Source organism: Corylus avellana, chromosome 8 (assembly GCF_965113065.1).
Source record: "Corylus avellana chromosome 8, dhCorAvel1.hap1.2, whole genome shotgun sequence".
Lineage (NCBI taxonomy): Eukaryota > Viridiplantae > Streptophyta > Magnoliopsida > Fagales > Betulaceae > Corylus > Corylus avellana.
The window spans coordinates 22,200,918-22,222,221 of record NC_142497.1 but is presented as its reverse complement, the minus strand read 5'-3'; the positions used below and the strand labels follow the sequence as shown (position 1 = coordinate 22,222,221).

The 21,304-nt window shown below is 36.6% G+C and overlaps 3 protein-coding genes across 3 annotated transcripts; 2 read left to right on the top strand and 1 right to left on the bottom strand.

Moving 5' to 3' along the window:
- The first annotated feature begins 861 nt into the window (after positions 1-861).
- LOC132163766 (internal alternative NAD(P)H-ubiquinone oxidoreductase A2, mitochondrial) lies at positions 862-5,182 on the top strand. Its single transcript, XM_059574138.2, has 9 exons — positions 862-1,488; positions 1,845-2,058; positions 2,153-2,313; positions 2,535-2,600; positions 2,957-3,120; positions 3,661-3,775; positions 4,265-4,444; positions 4,530-4,697; positions 4,798-5,182. Exons 1-8 carry the CDS (start codon positions 1,072-1,074, stop codon positions 4,680-4,682), a joined length of 1,470 nt encoding a protein of 489 aa, XP_059430121.1. The 5' UTR covers positions 862-1,071; the 3' UTR covers positions 4,683-4,697; positions 4,798-5,182.
- A 499-nt stretch (positions 5,183-5,681) lies between these two features.
- On the bottom strand, positions 5,682-7,936 carry LOC132163767 (selT-like protein). The gene is given in 5 exon segments (XM_059574140.2): positions 5,682-5,925; positions 5,928-6,032; positions 6,630-6,948; positions 7,506-7,576; positions 7,674-7,936. Coding segments are annotated over 5 exon segments (711 nt in total). The 5' UTR covers positions 7,845-7,936; the 3' UTR covers positions 5,682-5,880.
- Positions 7,937-9,676: 1,740 nt separating this feature from the next.
- On the top strand, positions 9,677-15,267 carry LOC132163627 (U-box domain-containing protein 44). Its single transcript, XM_059573990.2, has 5 exons — positions 9,677-10,311; positions 10,397-11,212; positions 12,008-12,314; positions 12,560-13,024; positions 13,843-15,267. Exons 1-5 carry the CDS (start codon positions 9,853-9,855, stop codon positions 14,949-14,951), a joined length of 3,156 nt encoding a protein of 1,051 aa, XP_059429973.2. The 5' UTR covers positions 9,677-9,852; the 3' UTR covers positions 14,952-15,267.
- The last annotated feature ends 6,037 nt before the right edge of the window (positions 15,268-21,304 follow it).

Below are 21,304 nucleotides of genomic sequence, written 5' to 3'. Positions count from 1 at the left end.
CTTCTGACGGTCATGAGGAGGAATAAAAATATTGTTTTGATGTTGGTTTGGTAGGCGGTAGAAAAAATAATAATTTGTCGATTAATCGAAAATTAATCAATTTTTTAAGTCAACTTCAAATTTTATCTGGTAAGTTTTCTTATTGTGTTTGTCTAGCTAATTTGTAGTTGTCTGTTTGGTCTGTGATCCATGGATTTACTTTTTTTTGTTCATTTATAAAGCATATGCTTTATTGATTATGTAGTTAAAATGACGTTGATACATCTTAATATAAAAACTTGTAATCGACTTAACCGACCACCTATTAATTGAAAAAGTCAAACCTATTCCTTATCGATATGAAGTCGGTTAATTAAATGACTTAACCGACTTCCACGGTTTGATAGGTGAAAATGTCTCTATCGACACCAACCAAACCGATACCACTCCTAGTGTAATGTCTAATACTGAACCACCCATAAATTCCTTGTGTTATTTTTTTTCTACAACCTAAGATATATTTTCACGACTAAGAGAAAAATGCTAGTCACATTTGTGACGTTTCTTCAAAAAAACTAGTTAATTTGAAATTTTTTTAAAATTCATTATAAAGCTTAATTTCACTTATAATTAAGCAATATGTGACTCATGACTATTTTTATAAATTACTGGACTTTATATAAATTATTTTAATATGAAATAAGGTGTTACAGTTGCATTAGCATAATAAGATAAATGTGTGACGAAATTGACGAGAATTTTAGAATTTTGTTATTTGAAAGCGTAATAATTGAGGTTATTTGTTAGGATGGCTACTGTTACAGTCTTGGCGGATAAAAAAGGGAATTGGTGAAATGGATGAGAAACCGTTTCCTGCTGTCACTCAAATTCCGTCACAGACAGCATCTGTCCGCCTTAAGCAGCTGCCACGCAATCATTCTTCACCACCGTGACCCAGCCACCTCTGGACTCGCCTGCACAAAGATGTAGCAGAAAAATCAAGTCAAAGCCAATAATTACAGAATCCTTGTTCATCTTCAAAATCTCAGATACCGATACAGAGATACCCATTTGAACAGAGATTCTTCCACAATGGCTTGGTTCAGAAGCCTAATCCGAGTCACAGGTATCAAATCCAGAAATAGAGCGCCGAACACGTTTTCATTGGCTTCTCTGGCGAGCTTGAGCACCTGCACCGAAGCCACCAATAAGTACTCTGGCCTGGGGCCGACGGTGCCATCGGAGAAGCCGAGGGTGGTTGTGGTGGGCTCCGGGTGGGCAGCTTGCAGGCTCATGAAGGGCCTCGACACCAACCTCTACGACGTCGTCTGCGTGTCTCCTCGGAACCACATGGTCTTCACGCCCCTCCTGGCCTCCACATGCGTGGGGACCCTGGAGTTCAGGTCCGTTGCCGAACCCATCAGCAGGATCCAACCCGCCATCTCTCGCGAACCCGGGTCCTACTTCTTCTTGGCCAATTGTACGGGCATCGATGGCGATAATCATTCGGTATGTTAGCTTCCCTTTTTGGGTTTGTTGGATTGTGGGAAAAAGATTTTTTTACTTTTTGTGAACATTGCGTTTAAAAAGCTCCTTTTAGAAAGTTTGATTGAATAGTAATCAAATGAGGAAAAAAAGAAAAGGGGAAATTGATTGAACTGAAATGTGGGTATGGAAAAATTGTAAGTAAAATTGTAATTTTTATTTGTTCCTGCTTTAAAAAAAGTTAGTCTTTTTGGCTGTCGTGAGGTAATGGGCTACAGTTTTGAATAGTCTACTTACACATATGTGGGTATATGGCAATCTTGGAGTTTTGAATTTCACAAAGGCTCAATTGTAAGAAATTTGGTCTTGGATAATTGAAGGTGCATTGTGAGACTGTTACTGATGGACCAGACACCTTGGATCCGTGGAAGTTTAAGATTGCATATGACAAATTGGTTATTGCTTTGGGGGCACAGCCCTTAACTTTTGGAATCCAAGGGGTGAAAGAACATGCGATTTTTCTTCGGGAAGTTTACCATGCCCAGGAAATTCGTAGGAAGCTGCTCCTAAACTTGATGTTGTCTGACGTGCCTGGTATGCTATTGCAATAAGGTTTTTTTTTTTACTTGAATTAAGAATGAGATCATATGAATTGAAAATGCTACTATTGAATTTGGGTTGGAGGCAGGCATTTCAGAGGAAGAGAAAAGCAGACTTCTACACTGTGTTGTTGTGGGAGGTGGTCCCACGGGAGTTGAGTTCAGTGGTGAACTAAGTGATTTTATCACAAAAGATGTTCGCCAAACACATGCGCATGTGAAAGACTATATCCACGTTACTTTGATTGAGGTTTGCTTAATAAAAACTTGAGCTATGAGATATTCTTGTACAAAGATTTCCTTTAAACTATTTTCTTTATAGTTATTGCTATCCACACAATCACCTTGCTTGAAAAAGGTTCTGTATTTGCTTCGAGGCATCACTATAACTATTATTGTGACAAAAAACCATTGCATTCTTGCAAAAGATGTTTTGAGGAAATATTGAGTAAATTGTTCTTGGATTAACAGGCAAACGAGATATTATCTTCCTTTGATGATCGCCTCAGGCACTATGCTACTAAACAGTTGACAAAGGTAAGGGATGCATGATTAATAGGAAGAACTTGTTTGTCCGTGTCTTAAAAATGTTGCTGTGGATTATCTATTGCATATTCTCAAAATGAGAGTTTTAGTCTGGTCTTTGTTGTGGAAGATAAAATTGTCAATTGTAAAAGGTAAAATCCAAAAGGAACCATTTTTCTCTGAAAGGAACTTGGAGCTTCTCCTAAGGATATGTAAGACACCTCTCACTAGCAACAATTGGGATATTCTACAACTGTGGACATTGCAATCATTAACCCCCCAACAACTAATCAACAACAATCCCCCCCCCCCCCCCCCCCCCCCCCAAATTTTAGTTATGGATCTATTCATTTAGTAGTTTCTCTCAGTCAGGAGTTCGTCTTGTCCGTGGAATAGTCAAGGATGTTAAAGCTCAGAAGTTAGTTCTTAATGATGGCACAGAGGTTCCATATGGGTTGTTAGTGTGGTCTACGGGTGTTGGTCCCTCTCCTCTTGTTAACTCTATGGAGCTTCCAAAATCTCCAGGTGGAAGGTTAGTTACTAGTTCTTTTTGGCTCATCACAATGCATTTTTACATCATTCTCAGTTCCATGTGAGGTTTTTGACCAATTCATACTTGTAGTTATTAAACTGTTTTGATGGGGGAAATTTCCTATTCTGGTAAAGATGGTCCGAAATTAATCAATAAGGTCTCTCTAACTCATGGGACAATTGACTGGGAAATTCTGGAAATCGTTAACCCCCCCTCTCTCTTATTTAGGTCAATTTGAGTCTTGAAAATCTTTTTTTTTTTAGGTCAATTTTAGTCTTGAAAATCATTGTTATTGCCTCCTATACATCATATGTTTCTTGTTTCTTTTCTGATTTGGTTTTCCATTGGATGCCATAATGTTTGTTATATCACAATTCCATTGGATGCCATAATTTTTGTTATATCACAATTCCATAGTACATTGGTTTTTTTTCGCTTTTTACTCCGCATATCTATCTTATTCATATTCAAATTGGTAGGCATGCTTTGAAAACAGCATAGGCATGAGAACGAGTTAACGGATCCTATTCGTGTTTACAGGATTGGTGTTGACGAGTGGCTACACGTTCCTTCCATGCAGGATGTGTTTGCGATTGGTGATTGCAGTGGGTTTCTTGAAAGTACTGGAAAACCAACCCTTCCGGCTTTGGCTCAGGTAAGAACAGCCTTTTTTCTTTTTTGTGAAGATATTAGTATTCTTCCTGGCAAACTGTTGAAGTCGGAGATATCCTAGATGATTGCATATTAGTGTTTGCATATTTCATGAATCAATAATATCCATAACATCCCACCTCATGTTTTGGAAGGTCAATCTTATTACTAAGATAAGATGACTAGTTATGTTATATTAAATTAGGGACTGAATTAAGTCTTTGTACTCCAAAGCTCAAGGGGCTACCCCTATTTAAATAAGGTGGACAAAATAGTGTGATGCTTGATATCTGTTGATGGCAGTGTTGATTTTTCCCAAGAAGCTTGTTCAGCCAGGCAACATTTCTAGTGTGAAATTTCCTATCATGCTTGAAATAGCGATCTGGATTTTGAGTGGCCATGGTTTTTGCATAAGTGAATATGCTATTATGTTTCTCTTTGGCTGACAATTTTGTTACTGACTCTTTAATATACCTCCTTTTGAGTTTTCAAGGTTGCAGAGCGGCAAGGGAAATATCTATCACATCTATTAAATAGGATTGGTAAAGCTGGTGGAGGTCATGCCAATGGTACAAATGGCATGGAACTCGGAGATCCATTTGTTTACAAGCATCTAGGAAGCATGGCAACCATTGGCAGATACAAGGCTCTCGTAGATCTTAGGCAGAGCAAGGTGAGTTTCTAGTCATTCCTGGGCCTTCTCTTTTGAGCTATTAAGTTAAATTGGACCATGGACTGATGCAGCAGCAATTTTGCAGGAGGCCAAAGGATTATCCATGGCAGGATTTGTGAGTTGGTTTATTTGGCGCTCAGCATATCTGACCCGCGTTTTGAGCTGGAGGAACAGATTTTATGTGGCAATCAACTGGCTTACAACCTTCGTGTTTGGTCGTGATATTAGCAGAATCTAGATTTTGTAATTAAAGGTATCTTTAATCTTCTTGTAGGAGTCTATTCCTACTTTTCTCCCTCCCTATTCCTGATAGCTGGATGGCTGGTTTGCTGGGTGTGTGCTACTACTTGCAGGTCAGCAGCCATGGCACGTTTCCTTGGGATATGTTTCCTTGGTGTTGATGAGTGCAAACGACTATGTCGCCACATCTCCACATATACATCTTCATGGTGCGAGTCCTCTTTGAATTCGAAGATTATATCAAATAATGGACCTTTTTCTGGCACAGGGGTTAAGTGAAGAATACCTATTATTGTTTTTTTTTTTAAAACTACCATAACAGCCCACCTATTCGTTCCTAATGAAGTTGGGGTGCTGCTTATATGATACATACAATGAAGTTTTTCTTTTTTCCTCCCATGTATCTCTTGTTCGTTCGTATTTTTTAAGTTGTTTTTATGCCCTGGATCACAACTGTGAAAAAATGATAATGAAATATAATCCTCTCAGATTGATCGAGATGATCTGTTCTACTTTCTTCAAGTATCATCATCTATTCTCACAAGCTTGCGTTTATTGATGGCATATATTGCAGGGGCCAGAGCTCCTGTGTACCTGGGTCGGACCAGTGTTTCTTGTATGTTTTGTGTGTATTTGAATTGCACTTTTGTGCTTTTTTGTAATATTTCCGATTACTGGCTAACTGGTATTGCAGACTGCACAACCTTAACTAATGCATGTTTCTGTATTATGTAGCCAAGCAAAAGCTGGCACAAAATGTTCGGCTTTTCTCTTAATTCAAATCCATATATTATTCTATGGGGCAATGCTTAGCGAAAGAGATAATCCTTCACCACTAAATTATTGTGAAGCATATTTGCTTGGCATCAATGGTGGGTTAAAACGCCTCAAAGTTTTCAAGTCAATTATATGGCTTGTGTCTATATATATATAATTTTTTTCTGAGCAATACAGGGGCGAATTCCTAAAATAAGATCTTGTCAATCAAATAGCAGAATAGAATGAAAACGAACATTTATAAACAAGCCCCAGATAGCTGAAGCTTTTCAAGTAGTGGTTTCTCTATGACAGAAACATATAGATTTTTGATACAAAGATGGAAACCTAATTCGATGACATTCTATTAAGATTTGAGCAAAAGCAATCCAAGTGACTATCCAACAACTCCCACTTTGGACGCATTTTTGCACCTTCGATCACATTGATTGACCCTCTAAATCCGGCTTGTGAACTACGACCACAAGTTTCCTAGGCCGTCTACAATTCCCGTGGTAGTCAACCTTTTGCTGATGAGATCTTTCAATTCAATTTCGCCAGGAAACCTGCCCTCATTCAGTTTAGAGAAAACCTACAATGTACAGAGCAGTATGAATGTGAGAATACTGCAATATCATTGACACACTGCAATGTAGTTAGTTGTCTAAAGAGAAAAACATAAGTCATGGTGAACCCTCATATATGCACATCGTATCAGAAGTACATTGAAGAAAGCAAATGAAGAAATTTTAACCAACATAAAATTCAACTTTCAAGCACATCAAAGCAGGATAAAACGTCATCCCTGGAAATGGCATAAGCACAATTAACACAAAGTTGGAGTCTTTAAATGCTGGTATATCAAAGAGTAGCAGATTGTGAAGACCGACTACTAACAATATCATTGTATAACGGTGGATATGTAATCTGAAAACCTTTTAAGACAATTTAAAGCCTAGTGAAAAGAACCAAACGTCCAATCCATGGACATACGCTCGATGGTTACAGCCAATTGTTTGCATCAAAATCTGGTGTACAGGATGTGGTGAACACAAATGTTGACTGAAAATCTTTTTGATACATTTGTAAATGCACCAAAGGCATCATCATATATTTACCGTATTAAAAATGAGATTTTTGGTTCAACATATATTAGAATAAAACATATGACAGAGAAAAGGTTACCAACCAATTCATCGTTGAGGTAAACTTCAAAAGCCCCAGAGCTCTGCAGGAAGGACTGTGCTGCATTGCCAAGAAGCCAGAAGGTTGCAATGGTCCCAAATTTATTTGCACGCAAAGAATAATACCAAGCAGGCGGTGCAATAACTCCAAGCATAGGAAAAATGTGTTCACCCGCCACTACAATTGCAACAGCACCTATCTGAAAAAACGGAACCACTTTTGCTAGCAGACGCTTTGGCAAGCTCGGTGGATAATTTGCAAGTACAACATCAATTCCAGGGAAAGCAGTGTCCAACATCTTCTTCATTGTCACCGCAGTCCCCCTATGAAATGTAACACAAAGCAATGAATTAGAAATATAGTTTAGGTATTCACATGAACAGAAATACACAGAGTTATGATGCAAAGTTTTGCAACACTAGCACACCGCCAACCACGAAAAACTCAAAAGCATTCCAAACTAGTTCTAATTAACTTCCAATCATAGTTCCCAAAACAACTTGTTGATAGATGAAGCCCATGGATAGGCAATTACTTTTTTTCCTTGATATTTGTTGTTTGTCAAATTAAGTGATTGCAAAGAATAATTTCACAGGTTTAGAACAGAATCACGGATACCCACAATTAGATTTCAGATGATCAAGGTGTTCTTTTTCTTTTTTTCTTTTTGGATTTTGCCCATAAGAATCTATAATCCGTAACACTAATTACAATTGAAAACACCCAACATGCGCACCATAAACATGCAAGAAATTAAATTCTATGATAACGAAGAATGTAATTCAATCTAGACCCACCAATCAGAAAGCACAAAGCCACCACTAGCAATAAACAAATCGCCAAAATCAAGCAAAAAAAGAAGAGAGGAAATTTAAGATACCTGTAAGAGCAAGAAGCACAGAAGTTGATGTTGACTGTGTTGCCAAGACCGATCCCTCCAACACCGCTTGTCTTCTCCAATACAAATACAAACAAATGAACTTTAGGGGAAAAAAAAAAAAACCCATATGGCATAAACTCATGAAATTATATACATATATAAAATTACCTGTGAGGGAAAGTCCAGGTTTTCTTTGGTAACGGATGGTGGCGGGAGGTGGTGGTGAGAGTGAGGGATGGGCTTAGGCGGTGGCGGTGGCGGCGGAGTGAAGAGGGTTAAGAGATCAGAGAAGAAGAGGAGGAGCGGTAATCCCAGCAGAAGCAACTGTGTCCGATCCATCGCTCAACACAAACAAGCACCAAGAGAGAGCGGCCGACTGAAAAGCTGAAACCTGGGACCTGAAAATAGCTGATGTGACTCTATTGCGTCCGCTTCCGCGGTCTACTATTTCCTTTTTCTTTTTTCTTTTTTTTTAAGGTATTTGTTTTAACTATTTTTTTATTTATATTTTTTTTTAAGGAAAAATTATTTTAGTCTCATTAATTGATGAAAAATGACAAGCATAAAACTCTTACATTATAAAGCGAAAGCTCTAAGAAAATTATAGCCGAATCTACAAGATTACAAGTCATAAATACATACATAACAATCTGACATTCAAGAACTATCTATGACATCAAAATTCGTTAACTCATAACTAATTTTTAATTGTAACAACAGATTTGTTTCAGACAAACTCAACTTAATGTATAAGTAGTTCATATTCTTCGGACCTGACAGAAAACACTATGTCAAAACTCATTCTCGTTAACCCGAAAGCCCAAAATAAAAAATAAAAAAAAATAAACATTTTCTATTTAATTAAAATGTTAGATTAGACAACGAGAAATAGCCGAGGAAAAAAAATTAGGAAGAAGGTATCAAGAGATTTTATTAGTTTAATTAGTTAAAATTAGTATAGTTTTAAACTATACACTTTTATCAGTGAATCTTTCTCTCTTTTCTTTTCTTTTTTTTTAATACAAGCAATAAGATTGACTCCATAATATTTGTTTTAGTGAAGTTATAATGGAAGAATCACCTTGTGCTTTGACCCTTTCCTATTTTAAGATTTACATTTTTTTATTTTTCTATCAAATTATCTCGTGCTTGGTCTTTTTTCAATTCAATGCCTCCATCTCGTTCCGTCAAATTTATCTGAATTATATAAAAATACAATTATGTCCTTTAGATTAAAATTTTTTATATATATTGCAAAAGCATTGAAAAATGAGGATAAGTGAAAGATTTTTTTTTTTTTCTTTTTTTTCTTTTCTTCCTAGCCCCACCTTCACAGCTCCATATCCAAAAGTGATTTGTTCAAAGTCAAATCAAATCAAATGTGCAGATAAAATTGGAAAAAAAAAAAAAAAATCCATAGGATTTCATGCAATAGTCTTTATTACTTTGTAATAAGACAACCGAGTTGTCCGAGCAATTGGACAGGAACTAGGAAGTTTCTAATAAGTGATTTTTGTTTTATGATGCGTGATTTTTAATTAATTATACTATTTTTTAAAAACATTAAAAATGTAAAAAAAATTTATTTGAACAAGTAAGTAGGGCTAGCGTCCATAGAAAATTTTTTGTTTCGCCAAAATGTTGGTCAAGTTGAAAATTTTGCTAAATTTTTGTCCTGACACCGATAGTCAGTAAAGTCGGTATATGAAAAAATTGAAAATTATCAGCAAAGTCGGTCGGTAGGCGGTCAATAAAGTCGGTTCGGTTAACAAATTTTATTTCGCTTACCAAACCGAATTTGTCGAAAAGAAAAAAAAATGTTTTGCCTACTGCCCATTGGTTAATCGGTGTCGATAAAAGTTGGTCGGCTATCAATCCGTAGGCGGTCGAAAGTCAGTAGGCGATAAATTTGCCCAAGCCTACAAGTAAGGTTAAACATTGAGAATTTGAGAGTATAATGCTCTCCATTTGAAGTGAAATGAAAAGAATTTATTTTATGGTCTAAATATTGTTTTATTACATTTAATGGGTAGATAATTTCATATTATTTGTTAAAAAAAAATTATATATATATATATAATATGGACCGTCAAAATCTCAAGAATAAACCCATAAAAAATTATCTTTTTTAGTCGTGTTTTCAAAAAAGCAAAAAAGAAAAACAACCGTTGAATGAACTACGTTTAGTCTTCCCTCAAAGTCAATACTCTGACTCTTCCTTCCCACGAAGCTCCAAGCCTCCAACGCGGTGCTTCGCAGAGATAATGCACAGACCCCAAAGACTCCATCTAAATTGGGAAAATTGCACAAGAGTCAACCAACTCTAGCATGCCACTCTCGCCGTGAAATGACGTCGCCACAACCGGCGCATCCATCGTCGACGTCGGCGGCAATAGAATCCATCAAGCGCTCGCTCTCCGAGCTCTGCGTCTCCGCCGACGAGCACCGTTTCTCGTTCGAGAACCCTCGCCGGTTCTCGGCCTTCGCGAACCGACTCCAGGTCCTCCTCATCCATCAGCTCCTCCGCTCGGTCCAGTCGTCGGACTCCCTCCCCGCCGCTGCAACCACCGCGCTCAAGGGCGTCGCCGCAGACCTCAGCGCCGCCGCAGAGACGACGTTGCTCTACGCCAAGCGCAGCAAGATCTTCGTCCTCGTCCACTGCCAGTCCCTCCGCGAATCCCTCCAGAAGCACACGCTCGCCATCGCCGCGTGGCTCGCCCTCCTCGACTCCGCGCTCGCCGACCTCCCTGATCTCCGCAAGAAAATTGCCGATCTCTCCCGAGACATGAAGCAAGCTCAATTCATCGTATCTCTCTCTCTCACGCACTTTCCCTTATAGAATATATATAGTGTACGGATTTCTTGAATCGAATTTTAATTTTTTTTGGCAGGTAACAGAGAACGAGGAGCGAGTGCAATGCACGCTACAGAAGGAGGGGCAAGGGAGACGAACGAGCAAAGCAGTACAGAGCGCGATAATCATGGACTTAGCGCGAGCTCTCGGGATCGACTCTGATAACTTCTCCGAGATATCGGCGCAGGTCAAGCTCTTCAAGGCGGATCTGACTCAGTCCAGTTCCGTGTTGGAGAGGCGGATTCTGGCCTCTCTCGAGACGATTCTCAGCAACCTCGCGGTCCAGCCCGATATCGTGACGCAGAAGCTGGATTTGGATTTCGAAGAATACGACTCGGTATCGGTGCCGCAGATATCGTTGCCGTTCAAGAATTTTCTGTGTCCGTTGACGAAGGAGGTCATGAAGGAGCCGGTGGTGCTGGAGTCGTCTCAGAACTACGAGCGCTCCGCGATCAAGTACTGGTTCGAGCGCTGCATAGAGGACGGTCGTGACCCGAGCTGCCCAGTCACCGGGCAGGTGCTGGAGTCGTTGGAGTTGAAGCCGAATATCGGGCTGGCCGGCGCGATTGAGGAATGGGTGAACCGGAATATCGAGGTACAGGTTAACTCGGCGGCGCAGAGGCTTGGGGAGGAGTCAATTTCGGTGGATAATCATGATGGCCTTGAGAAGGTGCTGGATAGTGTGTACAAGATTTCGGAGGAGTACCCCAGTAGTAGGTACAAAGTGAGGAATGCTGGGATTGTTGAGCTTGTTATGAACTTGCTTAAGAATAGTTCCAAGAGTATTGGGACACATTTGAGGAGCAAGGCGCTTATGATTTTGCTTACAATGGCCAAGGATGAAGAAAGCAAGGTGAGAGTTTACGTGGGTCTTGGTTTGGGGTTTTCGCATATTGATTGCGTAGCATTTTTGTTAATCTTGGGATTTAGTTGATTGAAATCAAATAGTTCTTGTTACTTGTAAATTATCACTTATCTCAAAAACCTAAACTGATAAGAGATGATGAGTTAAATCACTTAACTATTATTCTAACTTGCATATTCCTATTGCGCATTTCACAATTTGCTTGTATTTCTAAGAGTAAAACATAGGGATTGCTAAGAACTAGTTTGAAGTTGAAGATTAACAGCGTTTTGCTGTGTAATCTGCTTGAAAATTCAATACCATACATTTTAAACTATGTCAGATACTATTATCTTAATGTCACCTCCAGCGAATAGTGTGCAAGTTACAACCATGAGAAATATGCAATAAGGGATGTATTAAACTGTTGTTAATTGATTGACAACATCTTGGGTCAATTATAGAGAACCATCTGTATGGTCCTTATGCAAGTTGAATGCATATACCAACAGAGAGTACAGTTCTTATTTGTTAATTGTTTATTGGGGTTGTTGTTCTTTCCTTGAAGTTATAGTTTTCATGTTGAAGTGCTTCTTTTCACATTTCTTTCATTGAACACAATTTTGAAAATTACTTTTGTAATGCAGTACATATATTCTGGATATGTATCTTCGAGGAAGTATTTGTTTTCTTTATGCAAATATTTTTATTTTTTCTGGGCTGTAAATATTTTTCTTTCCTAGGGCCTTATGGTCTCTGATGCTATTGTTGTAATTTCTGATGATATATGTCACACTTATGTAGAAAATAATGCTTGAAGATGGTATCACTAGATTGGCCATACATAGTCTTATTGGGAGCTCAGAGAAAGAGAGAGAGTATGCTGTCAAGTTATTACTTGAATTCTCTAGGGATGAAGCTTGTTGCATAAAAATTGCATCAGAAAAAGGTGCTTTAGTTCTTCTCTCAAGCATGGTAGGAAATCCGGAGCATCCTGCTTTATCCAATCTAGCCGAGGAGGTCTTGAAGCAGATGGAGAGGGTGGAGGATAATATTCAGCCTTTAGCAGTAGCTGGGAGATTTGAACCCTTACTTAGTCGGCTTTGTGAAGGTATGCCTTATGAAGTTCCTGTTTCCGTGGTCAATAAATAGTTATATGTGATGTCATATATGTTAAGAGAGTACAAAATTACTTTGTAACTACCATTCATTTCTACGTAGCACTGTATAATAGTACGCAGGGAAGAGGAGTCTCTTGAGATATTCGTCTTACTTAATATCAGCTGCACATTTAGTCTATAACAGATTTTTACAATCATATATTTACATTGGAATGTGGATGTTTTATTGGAACAGGTTCTGATGATGTAAAAATAGAGATGGCATCTATTTTGGGTAGGATGACCCTGACAAATACCAGCAAAGAACAAATTGCAAGGCAAAGTGCTCGAATACTAGTTGAATTGCTATCTAATCCAGATGGAAGGGCGCCAAGCTTGCAAGCATTGTGTAACTTGTCAGGGTTTGATGACAATGCTACTATCCTTGTTGACTGTGCAGGGCTTCCAGCTCTTACAGATATTCTGTTTGCAAATCAGGATACTTCACCTGACTTGAAGGAATTGGCTGCATCAACAATTGCCAACATTGTTTCAAATCCAGGGCACTGGGAGTTGGCATCTGTTAACAAGGAAGGACATTTAATGCAGTCAGAATCATTTATATTTAGTCTTTTGGGGCTTCTATCTGGTGTATCCCTTCAATGCCAAGTGTCTATTCTCCGTATCCTATATGGAATTGCATCATCTCCCCAGGCATCAGGTAATTCCTTGTTGGCAAAAATTTGTGTTTAAAGTAATTTTATTCCAGTCACCATGACATGTCTTCGTGTATAGGCAAAAATCTTTCTCTGGTTTCACTTGTTTATAGGAAATAAAACTGGGAAACAGATGTAGCTGATGCCATTGGAAGGGCATCATGTCAGCATGATTGTAATACTAGGAAGCTATATTTTTGAAAACTGTCCATATATGAAATTGGAGTTGCTTTGATTATCTCCTCAAAAGTGGTCTTTTAGAAACAAGATAAAAGGAAGAAGCCACTGTCCATCTTGAAGTACAGAATTTTTTATCTGAATACTCGCATCTTCTGCTGTAACCATTATGAAATAGGGGTTGTTAATCTAGTTTCCTGGATCATGACATTCTTCAATTTTATTCATCTTTATCTTCTCAGCAATTCTTGTAGCCTCTGGATTTGCAATTCTTTTCCTGAAAGCCTATAGTTAGCTTTCTTGTTGACTTCTTTTTGTTTCTGCTAAATCTTGTTACTTATCATGTTTATGGGTTTGCTGTTTAAATTGACCTCAAATTGCAAAACAGTAGGTGCAAAAATTTGGAATTCATGGTAGGTCAATATATGCTGTGAATTAAGTTTACTTTTTTCAAACTGTGTTTCATATTGACATGCTAAATACTTTAGATGGGACCTGTTGAATACAATTGCAAAACGGAGACGATTCTCCTGCATTTATATTAGGGTTATCCTGCCTCATTACATGTGATACCGATACCTTATAGAATGGAGATTTGGGTTTATTATAATCTAATAAAAATAGACCACATTTTCTATTTTTGCAGAGTTGGTAACTTCTAATATAAAATCTGGTAAAGGCATCAAAACCATTACATCATTTATTGAACACCCAGAAGTTGAACACAGAATTTATGCTTTCAAGCTTACAAGAGTACTCTCAGAAAGGTTTGGCCAAGATCTAGCAAGTGAGCTAAGACCTAACAAGCTTCCCCTGTTCAAAGACAAACTCTTAGACAACCAATCTACAGAAGGTGAGCGATCTGATGCTGCATGTATACTTGCTAACCTTTCCCTATCATCAGAAGAAGTGAAAACACTACTAGGAGCTAGTTTTGTAAGATGGACTGTTACTACTCTCAAGACCCAAAGGCGCAGCTCCAATGGGAGGGTTTCTCGACCTGTATTAAGGATGGTGGAGGGGCTTCTTGGACTTCTACTTCACTTCACAAGGAGTCTTGATTTGCAAACTCTTAGTATTGTCAGAGAGCATCGCCTTATGACCATTTTCTGTGAGCAGCTTCAGTTTCCTTCAAAACCAAGAGTGAAACAACTAGCTGCCCTTGGATTGAAGAACTTATCGGAGTGTGGAAGGTCACTTGCTGCTGCGGACTCAGAACCAACTCCTCCCAATGGATTCTGCTCTCCTTTAGTATTCATGTGTGGGAGGGCTTCTAATAAAGCTTCTGGATGTCCTATACATAATGCTGCATGTGAAGAAGATAGTCAGTTGTGCTTGCACAAGAGCAACTGTATCAAATCCCTGGTTGATCTTCTTGCAGATGAGGACACTGGTGTTCAGATTGCTGCAGTGGAGGCCCTTTCCACCCTTGTTTTAGATACCTCTAGCAGTTTCAAGAGAGCAGTTGATGAGCTTGAACAGCAGGGTGCAATCGATGCCCTGATCACTCTTTTCACCGAAGTTAGACCCGGAGAGCTTCAAGAGAAAACAATTTGGATTATAGAGAGGATATTGAGAGTGGAAAACCAGAATCAGCAGCTGGGGCTCAACCAGTCTTTGGTTAGGGCATTGGTGGAAGCCTTGAAACATGGGAATGCCAACACAAAGAGGCATGCTCAGGATGCCCTAACCAACCTAAAGCAGATATCAGGTGTTAGTGGAAAGGCCTCTAGTCAAGCTCGGTCATGGAGGTAGCTTCCGGTGACAAACCGTGGTTATACACTTGCACGGTGTCGATGTTGTATAATTAAACGATAATCTCACCCTGTATAGTTAGTCAAAACTGGCCCAATTGTATTCATTGTTGTAAGGAATTACTGTATGATGTTTTTTAAGGTATCAGTCAAGTTGTTATAGGTTAAATCCATTCCTCTCTTTCGGGAATTCTTAATAATCTGAGATTGGAAATAATGGTCTGGGATGGGATGGACTCAAACTGTTAGGATTTACTGCAGGTTTGCTTCATAATGTAACACGTTTTGTTATTTGTTAAATCTGCTCAATTGCATTCTGTGTGAAGTTCTTCTCTCTCTCTCTCTTCAATTTGGTTCATAATAACACTAATTAAAACGATAAAGGCCATTGACCACTGTTGGTGTCATCAACTTTTGGTAAAGATCCTAACCATAAGCAATTTTGCATAATTTGAAGTCTCAATACAAACATGGGTTTTAACTAAGCGAGAAAATTTAGCTTGACTATTGTTAACCTTAGTCAATTGTGGCGAAAGTTTCTGTTTTCAGATATTCTTAAAACTCTACTTTGATTCAAACATTTGTGATCTGATCAATGGTTTAAGGACTCGGCCATGTTTGTTAAGAGAGGCGAACATAATGAGCATATATAAGGAGGGGAGGACCCATCACTATGTCTGCATTCACGTACCTTTATTTAGGGTGCGTTTGGAATTGCAATTTCGCAAAAATAATCTGCGTTTTTAAAAGATATCACAAAACATAAGACATTTGGTATTGCGATTTAAAAAGCACTTAATTTAAAATAAAATAAAAATCTACGATTTCTATAAGCAGGCTAGGGGTGCTTATTTGAAAAAGCGCGAACTTAAACCAAAATTTCGATTTCTCATAACAAATAGTTAATAAAAAAAATACTTTTTAACATGTTTTACCAAACGACTTTATGATTTTAAAACGTAGCGATTTAAAAAACGCAATTTTTAAAATCGCGTTTATTGAAATTGCAATTCCAAATGGACCCTTAGACTTTGTTAATTTACTTTTTCTCCTACTCTCACTGACTTAAGCATTGGAGATGATTCTAACGAACCTCTGGTGAACGTTTCTAACATTCCACCTTCTTTTCAGACTTATTATAGTAATGCTTAGTGTGTGATCACCATATCAACAAGTTGCAATTCCTTTTCCACGATGCATGGATTAATTCAATATATTATTTGGTGATAGTAAATGTTAAATTATTAATTAAATTATTAACTTTACTCATGTTTTTGTCCATTTCAACAAGCGAGAAAAAGTATTAAAATTCAATTAAATTATTGAATTTATTCTTCTTATCCGTTTAAGTTTTTAGAACAAATAATAATTTAACGACAAATAATAGATCCACTACTTGGCCGCAATTTTGGACATACCAAAACAAGAAAAGGTCGGTGTCGTGATGTTTTCAAAACGACAAAAGTCGCTGGTCGCTGTCATCTCCATGCAAGTTTTTAACAATGTTCATGTGTAAATACAGTTTTAACTACTGTAAGATTAACAATTCACTCTTGGAGTCCAATCATGTTTTGTCTCTTGTCAATTCTCTTTTTCTCGCATGTTCTCTGAATCCAAACACTTGGCAATCAGATTTGACGATTTGGGTTCATTGTATTCGCCCTGTGAGCAATCCATCCAAAGGGAGAAGGCGATGGCTTCTCAGTGTCCATTCTTTGCTTAACAAAGTGCAAATGACAAGAAAGAAGTGGTGTTTCCTTGTCGTAGTTAAAGAACAAACACAATTTTCCGACCCAATACAAGATTGTCCCTCTCTCTTCAACAGCTATGAATTATCATAATCATTATGCTTACGAGAACGCGGCTTTGTGTGTACCTTCTTTGAACTTTGAACTCTCCCCTAACCTACATATCGCTTTCGGTTTTCGTCGTGTTAGAATATTTGATATTATCCTTGTTGATTTATTTTCTTATATGTTCTAAGGGTCAAATTTGAAAAAGAGCAAGAAGAAATGGTTCGATCCTCGTATTTTTATTTCTTTTCTCTTTCACTACTTATAAATTCCCTCTATTTATAGAAACTATTGTAACATAATTCACAACAAGCTATTTCTGTTTTGTTCTCTCTTCTCTCTTTATTTAATAAGAAAAAAGAAATGTTAAGGATTAATATTTTTTTTATATTTGGCTCATATTCTCATATAAATCAATCATTAGATTTGTGGATTTACGTGGACTTCACATAAGTCAATGATAGATCTCACAAATCTAATGGTTAATCTATTAAATTTGTAAAAGAATATGAGTCAAAAATTTATTGATCCCTAGCGTTTCCTCTTACTTGAACTATGCTACTGAAAACCCTACCTAAAAGACACAAAGAACAATAAGCCTAGATAAAAGGAGAAGAGCGGTAGCTTGCTTAGGTATTCTCGCATTTTTTTTATATAACAAATACCAATGAATGAGTTACAAATCACTTTGATAAATCTCTCTTACTAAAAGATTTGATATCCTAATTTTCTTTTTCTTTTTACAGACTTAAATATTAGAAGTGGTTACACCGTAGCTAAGAACCTCTACGACCCTTCGTCTTTCCTGCGGGCAACTCTTCGTTAAAGTGCTTGGCGTGCAACTAGATTGTCAACCATATAAAAGACTTTTAATGTGTGAAAGTGTGAAGGGCTTCTCTCTCCCATCATACTATAAGACAAAAAAGGTCAAGGGTGTCCGTACAGATCCCCAAAAATACCTGAGGTGTGAGATCCACTTGTTAGCTTCCTGGCCATTGATCATGAAGCTGAAAAATCCAAAATACGAAGTGCACTGCAGCTTCTTTAAATTTATTTAAAACGACGACCCAAGATCTATCGAAGCATAAATGCAGCACATTGAGATTGGGAGGTTGATGGTACAAATAGGCCTGCGAGAGGATATAAATAATCACATTGAGATTGGGAGGTTGATGGTACAAATAGGCCTGCGAGGATATAAATAATTGCAAATGGGTGCATAAAGAAGGGCTTTGGAGTCGTTTCCATCACTATTTAGGCCATTCAATGAGTATATAGGGGAGGAAGTGGTTAACTTGATCTGTCCCGATCTAGGGTTAGATTGGCCTAATTTGTTGAAACTAGTGATTCATATTCTCTCGTACATAAAGAATAATATTGGAATATTAGCGGTTGGCCAAGTAGATGGAGTGGACTGAACAGAATGAAGCGTCACTGGTATTTTTAGATTTTTCAAAATACGTTTATACAATTACCCGCACTCTCCTGTGCACGTAAGCACCCTGTCGAACCACATAAATCCGTGTCTTGACTCTCTCTTTTCGATTCCATATTATTCATCATTGTTGTACACAGTAACAATATAATTGAAAATTTGGGGAGTACATTGTTAATTAATGTGGTAGTTTGATGAAAATATATAAATTTTTCCCTTGTTAGTTATTACCATCTATTAGAATCATTTCCTATTTTTTCTTCCAACTCAATCTTCTAAATTTGACCACTTGCGGCGGTGGTTCAATAATCTCAAAGTAATTTTCATGTGGTTAATTAGGCATGCACTATGGAAAGAGTTCGAAATCTGAAATGTGAATCACCCACTGCTGATTAGTGTTAACGACCTTGGGTCACACTGATATCCTAGTAGCTAGGGCTGAGTCATGTTATAGCTCAATTAGTTTTGAAAGAGCGCCTGTAATTATTTGTTGTCTAGATTCCTTCCGGGCAATTCTAGACTTCTAGTTGATCGTTCTCCCTACCCTTTTAATTAAAATATATATATTGAGCACTTAAAAGATACACAACCTAGTAACAAACCTACGTGAAATAATGGATCTCACGATGATAATGAAAAGTTATTCTAGCAATATATTAACCTTATTATTAAGAGATCACTTGCAAAAATATACACCTCTTCATTTTCTTCTATTCTTTTTCTCGTTCTTTATTCCTTTCACCCAAACAAAAAGTAAAATACCATCATGGTTTCATTACTGTTGATTAGACCCTCATTACTTTGAGAATTAATTTATTATATTTATTTATCCCCCGATCTTGCTTCCAATCTGTAGTCATTTTTTTAAATTCGTTTCAAATTTTCCTTTCTCTATATTCTATGCTTTAAAAAACAACTAAAACTATGAACAATTAGCCAATTAGGGTTAGTTGATTAAAAAGTTATATTAAATACATTCATGCAAATTGACTTTTTATTTATTTTTAGGTGTTTGCATGTTGTAATGGGTTTCCTAAGCTTATATTATTATTGTTTTGAAAAAAGAAAGCAGCCCTCTTTTTTTTTTTATTTTTTTTTTTGACATGTCTGCACAAGAGAGGGAAGGGGGATTCGAACTAGTAACATTCACTTCATTAAGTGTGGTCCCAGCCGATTGAGCTACTTCTTGGGGACAAAGCAGCCATCTTTTAAAGAGCCCTAACTGGTTTGAATATTGAGAAATATCATGTATTAATTGTCACCATTGCATCGATTTATCTCTTTAAATTGTGATTGCCTATTCAGATGTGGAACATGAATTAACTCTTTTTTTTTTTTTTTCTACTGAGCTTAGTGCAGAACATGATTACACCACATAATTAGTATGATTAATTGGAATTTGTCGAGTGCCCACTAGGAATTAAAAACCCAAACTTAAGTGTTTGTTTATTATTTAGCAGTTTTAAAATATGAGTTTTGAAGAAATAATAATTTCAAAAGAAAGAAGTAATTTTTTTTAAAAATTACAATTGAGAGTTTGGTAAAATCGTAATTTAGCTTTCCAAATTGTGCACTTTTGAACACGCTCTCTCTCGTCTACTACACAAAAACGTGATGTAAAAAAAAACCTTTTTAGAGTCTAAAATATCCCAACTACACTCCAATCCGAGGTCTACCGTATAACACTCCTTTTTCTTAATCACCTACGATTCACAAAAACACAAGGCTTTATAGAGACCCGCCGGGCTACTCCAACAAGGATTTTGATGCTTAAATTAGTATGGGCCTTTAGTGAGGGGTTAGGAGAAAATATATATTGTGTGATGGTTTTTTAAAAGAGTCTAAATTATTACCTGATTTTGGTGCTATATATATATATATATATATATATATATATATATATATATATATGGTCTGTTTGGGCTGTACAAGGCTTTTCCGGGTTTTGAGAATCCCGACCCCTCTTCTTGTGCCACGCAAGCTATCATACGATGGTGGCCAGGGATTTTGACCCCTCTTCTCTAGGGGGTGTCAAGGCGGTTACGGTTAGCGGTTATTGGCAATAACTGTTAACCGTAACCGTCTTAGCAGTTAGTAAATTTTACTAACCGCAACCGCTTTTTCAAAATTGAGCTTTTTTTTTGGGCTTTTTGGGCTTCTTCTTTTTTTGGGCGTTTTTGGGATTTTTTTTTTACCCTCAATTTTTTTTTTTTTTAGTGTCTTTTTGGGCCCAATTGCTATAAAAAGAGCCCATATTGAAAAATCAAAAATATTTGACCCAAAATTTACATTTACTTGTACTTTAAAAAAATTTCCTTAAATATTAAATCATAACCGGTTAACCCTTTTTTTAAAAAAATAATAATAATAATAAATAAATAAACATTTTAAAAAAAATTCAACACAACATATAAAAAAAAAGGTTCAGAATTCAGACAACTGTCACAACATATAATGATAATACATTAATACTTAAATTGTGTTTATAAGTAACACATTGGTCATTGTTTAATCCAATATCAATTACTTAATTTGATATTATACGAATCATATCATCATTGTACATTAATAATATGATTCACTTGAAGTCTTGAATAAAGTATTTGAATTGTCATTTAATCATATAATTAAGTATTAATATTATACATTTATATTATTCATATGCATATGTAGACATATATAGACTTATAAGTTTATAACATACATTGAAAATAAGTCTCTAGATATTTAATTATTGTATTAGTATGAATTGATATACTTATGAGTTATGTCATATTATATATGTATAATTTGTTATTATATAATCAAATGATTTAATGATCAATTGATCATGTGATATAATCATATAAATTACAGTGATAATATATTAATACTCAAATTGTGATTTAATTATTTTTTAAAAAAATTGTGATTTAATGATCAAGTAATTATATGATATAATCATATAAATTATAGTGATAATATATTAATACTCAAATTGTGATTTAATTATTTTTTAAAAAAAAATTGTGATTTATTGATCAAGTGATTATGTTATATGTATAAATATTTTTATAATTATAATTATAAAAATATATTATATAAAAAGGCGGTTAGCGGTTACGGTTAGTAAACCCAATAACCGCT